At 62.3% G+C, this 3900-nt stretch overlaps 1 protein-coding gene across 1 annotated transcript in view; it reads right to left on the bottom strand.

The window, feature by feature from the left end:
• Positions 1-988: 988 nt before the first annotated feature.
• The window catches only part of FEV (FEV, ETS transcription factor), a 4172-nt gene continuing 1260 nt past the window's right edge, over positions 989-3900 (bottom strand). Inside the window, 3 exon segments of the mRNA XM_019470908.1 lie at positions 989-1507; positions 1509-1641; positions 3054-3216. Coding sequence (XP_019326453.1) covers positions 989-1507; positions 1509-1641; positions 3054-3216 — 815 coding nt within the window.

The following is a 3900-nucleotide window of genomic DNA, read 5'->3' as shown; positions in this document are numbered from 1 at the left end:
GGCTCCCAGCCCTGCTGTCATCCCTTCTCCTGCTCCACCTCCCACCCAGCCTTGTCCCTGGGGATGTCCCCACCCATGGAGGGTGTCCCACCAAGCCCTGCATTCGAGGGGCTAAAGCCACAGTAAAACTGGAGCATTAAACTTGGAAGTGACCAGCAGGACACGGGCTTGTGTGCAGGGTGTCGGGGACCGTCCCGCTCTGTGGCATGGTCCTCGGGCACTGGGGAGAGGGCAGAGTTGCAGGGGCCAGGCTCTGCTGCCTCCAGGCTCTGGCCTTGCCCTGAGGGCTGGCAGTGCCCCCCACACCTGCCTGTGGCACCTCCAACCCCAGAGACCTGCCCTGGGCAGGACTTACTTAACCCATGAAGGGTATCTGCTTTCCAGACCAAGGCTTCTCCTGAGGTCTGGAGGAAGCCACCATCGGCAGGAGGTGTAGGAGGGATGGAGGAAAGGAAGGCTTTGGAGACAAAGGTGGGGGACCAAGGAGCGGCAAGGAGGGTCCCCTTTCCCTGCCCCTGCCCAGTGGGATCTTCACCCATGGACACAGCTGCCCTGGGGCCCCAGCTCCTGACTCCTCTCTGCAGGGAGAGGGTAGGGCAGGCACAGGCTGGGGGCAGAGCTAAGGACATTCATGGGGTGGGTGGCAGGTTGCAAAGGAAAAGGGGGGGGCACAGTCCCTGCCAGGAGGAGAGCCCATGGTTTTTCCTTCCATTCACACCCCGCTTTAGGTATCCACGTCTGTTCCCAGGATCATGGATCCTTCCTCACCCTAAATTTAGATGGCTTTTCTCCTCCAGCCACCCACATCAGGGAACCAACCCAGCTACCCTGCAAGCACCCCTTGCCCCCCATGCCACTCTCCAAATCTAAAAGGGGGCAACTGAGAGCAGGGCACGAGCCCACCCCCCCATCCCTCCCTGCCGAGCTCCCCAACTCCACAGCCCCAGGCTGCCAGGGACGGGGAGGTCCGCCTGGCACGGCCGAGCCGCTAATGGTAATGGTTGTTCATGTTGTTGAGGTGGGAGGCTGCCATGGCGCTGAACGGGGCAGAGGGCTGGAGCCCGTGCCCGGGGTAGAGGGATGGGCTGGAGCCAGGCCAGTAGGAGAAACTGGCTGGCGTCACCCCCGAGGTCATGAGGTTGAGTTTGGAGATGCCCGAGAAGGGCAGCGGGGCCAGGTTGCCCTGAAATTTGTAGAGGGTGTGATCAGGGGCGGCCGGCTGGCACACCTGCGCCAGCCCATGGAAGTCGAACTTGTAGGCGTAGCGCTTGCCGTGGACCTTGGTCATGATGTTCTTGTCGTAGTAGTAGCGCAGTGCCCGGCTTAGCTTGTCGTAATTCATGTTGGGTTTGCTCTTCCGCTCGCCCCAGCGCCGCGCCACCTCGTCAGGGTCGATCAGCTTGAACTCCCCGTTCGTGCCTTCCCAGGCGATGCAGTTCAGGTTGGCCCGGTCCGAGAGCAGCTCCAGCAGGAACTGCCACAGCTGGATCTGCCCGCTGCCTGCAAGGCCGGGCCGCGGAGAGGTTAAAGCTCCCTCTCAGGGCACAAGGAGAGGGGCAGGATGTGCCCTGGTCTCCTCGACCCCCTGCTATGTTGCCCCCTCCCGGACCCAGGTTTTAGAAGCACCTCATTGCATCTTCCCTGCTCGAGACACAGAAGATGGTAACGAGGTTGTGTCTCCTTTGCAGCGTCCTTACCCCATCCTGCCCCCCAAACAAGAGGAGGAGAGGACAGGGGTCCTCGGGACAGGGGTAGGAATGCTCAGAGGTCAACGCAGGCTGCGGTGGGTCTAGATCCAGGGTCCCCACATCCCTCCTGCCCTTATTCACACCCCACTGAAGATGAATACCTGCTCATTTGCTTTGGTGTGAGGATCTGGCCTGGTTCTTTCATCTGCAGCCCCAAGAAGGAGGTATCTTGGCAGTACCCAGATCTATCCCAGCACTAATATTCCCCACTGCCACCTCTGCTTGAAACTGGGCTGGTGTCACAGCACGGCCCCTGCCCATCTCTAGGGGCACTGTGCCCTGCAAGGATGTCTCCATGGTGAGCTGAAGTCGGGGTGAAACACTGCTCTGACCTGCACCCCTGGCAGGCGCAGGCAGGGATAGGGGAAGGAGAGGTGACCTGCACCCCTGGCAGGCGCAGGCAGGTATAGGGGAAGGAGAGACCAGGACAGGGCAGGACCTGCTGTGGCTTTGAATCAGGCACCAGTGTTCCTTATTTCCAGAGGAAAACTGTCCTCTCTGAGCCATGGCCATTGCACCCGCAACTTGCACTGAGCAGGACCCTTGGTGGGTGCCCGAGATGCCCCTGTGCCAGGCTGTGCACACACAGGAGCCTGGCGCACCTGGACATGCCCATGGTGAGGCACAAGGACAGGCTCCACTGAGTCTGGCCAGAGGTCACGAGAGGAGAGGGTCCCTGGACCTTAGGGTGATGAGCAGTTCTGCCTCTGGGAATCAGCCACCCTGCAGAGCAGCCCTGCACTTTCCTAGACCCCCCCGCCACTTCCCCCCATTCCCTCCCAAGCAGCACCCCCTGCGCATCCCTGGTCCTGACCCAACCCTTGCAGCAAAGTCTCTTCCCACGGCAGAGGAAGTGTCTTTGCATTTCATCCTCCTCCCTGTGCTTTTCTGCCACTATTTTGTCTAAAGGTGCTTGGATCCCATACAGCGGTTTAGCACCCACAATCCCTGCAGCAGGCAGGCCCACAGCTCAGCTACGTTTCCCACAAAGAACCACCTTGTCCTGCTTGCTTTGCACCCACCTATTTTATCTGGTCCCCCCCAATTCTTGCTCTGGAAGAAGCAGGGAACAGCCGTTCCCCCTCCATCCCCATTCCACCAAACCTCGCTCAGACATCCCAATCCATGCAGACGAGCCCAGGTCTTTCCAAGGTATTGTATTTCCAAATCCCCCATCCTGGGACCAAGGTGGGGGATCTCTCCTCTCTAGGGTACATTCACAGCCCTCACTTCTCCATCCCCGCAGCCCCCACCCTGGGCTCCTGCTGTCCCCCAATCCCCCACCCATGAGGTTCCCCAACCCACGCAAGGAGGGCAGGGAGGAGTTGGGGGGTGCAGCTGGGTGGGACGGCGAGGTTCAATCCTGCCTGCCGCAGGGTGCTATACTGCAGCGCCTGGCAGCTCCCTGAGGAAACCTCCAGGATTCCAAAAAGGTCCTTCTCAGCGCAGCGCAGTGCGCAGAGGATGGCTGGGGCAGAGTCCGCAGTGCAGACGCAAAAGGGCCCCTCCCCGGTCCCAGCTTTGCCCCCCTCTCACCCCTAAACCAGGGCTCCCCTTTTCCTGCTCAGAGCACCCCCTGACCCCTGTCTCCTTGCCAGACTGGCAAGCTACATGGCCCAAACGCCACAGCGCTGGCCCCGTGTCTGCCCGATGACCAGCCCTGCTGTGCTCCCCAGCAGGCTCCAGGCTGCTCCCTGGCCAGCCCTTGGCCGATCCCCGGGATCGCTGGACGGCTTTACCCGGACGGTTGGCTCCGGCTCCCGGGAATCCACCATCTCCCAGCCGACCCATGCCTTGCCCGAGCCCCAGCCCTGCACCGGCAGCTCCCTCCTGGGTGGTATCTCACCTCATTCCTCCACTCCCAGGCACGGGTCCCCAGAGCCCAGATTAACCCCCCCAGCTCCCGGGCTGGCTGGCAGCTCCCTCCCCATCGGATGTCCCCAGAGCACCAGGGGGACTCGAGCTGGGACCCCGCACCCACCCAGCCCCATTGCAGGGCTCCGGGGGGGCCGGGGGCACTGGGCACCCTGCTCCCCTCCGCTGCAGCAGGACAGCGGCTCCCAGCCGTCGGGGCTCGGCCGCTCTCCCAGTGGGTTTTGGCGGCGGGATGCTCCCAGTCCGAGCCACGTGCAGCAGCAGGGAGCGGGGCTCC

Source organism: Aptenodytes forsteri, unplaced genomic scaffold (genome assembly GCF_000699145.1).
Source record: "Aptenodytes forsteri isolate BGI_AS27 unplaced genomic scaffold, ASM69914v1 Scaffold255, whole genome shotgun sequence".
NCBI classification, from domain to species: Eukaryota; Metazoa; Chordata; class Aves; order Sphenisciformes; family Spheniscidae; genus Aptenodytes; species Aptenodytes forsteri.
This window is presented reverse-complemented; position numbering and strand designations above follow the sequence as displayed.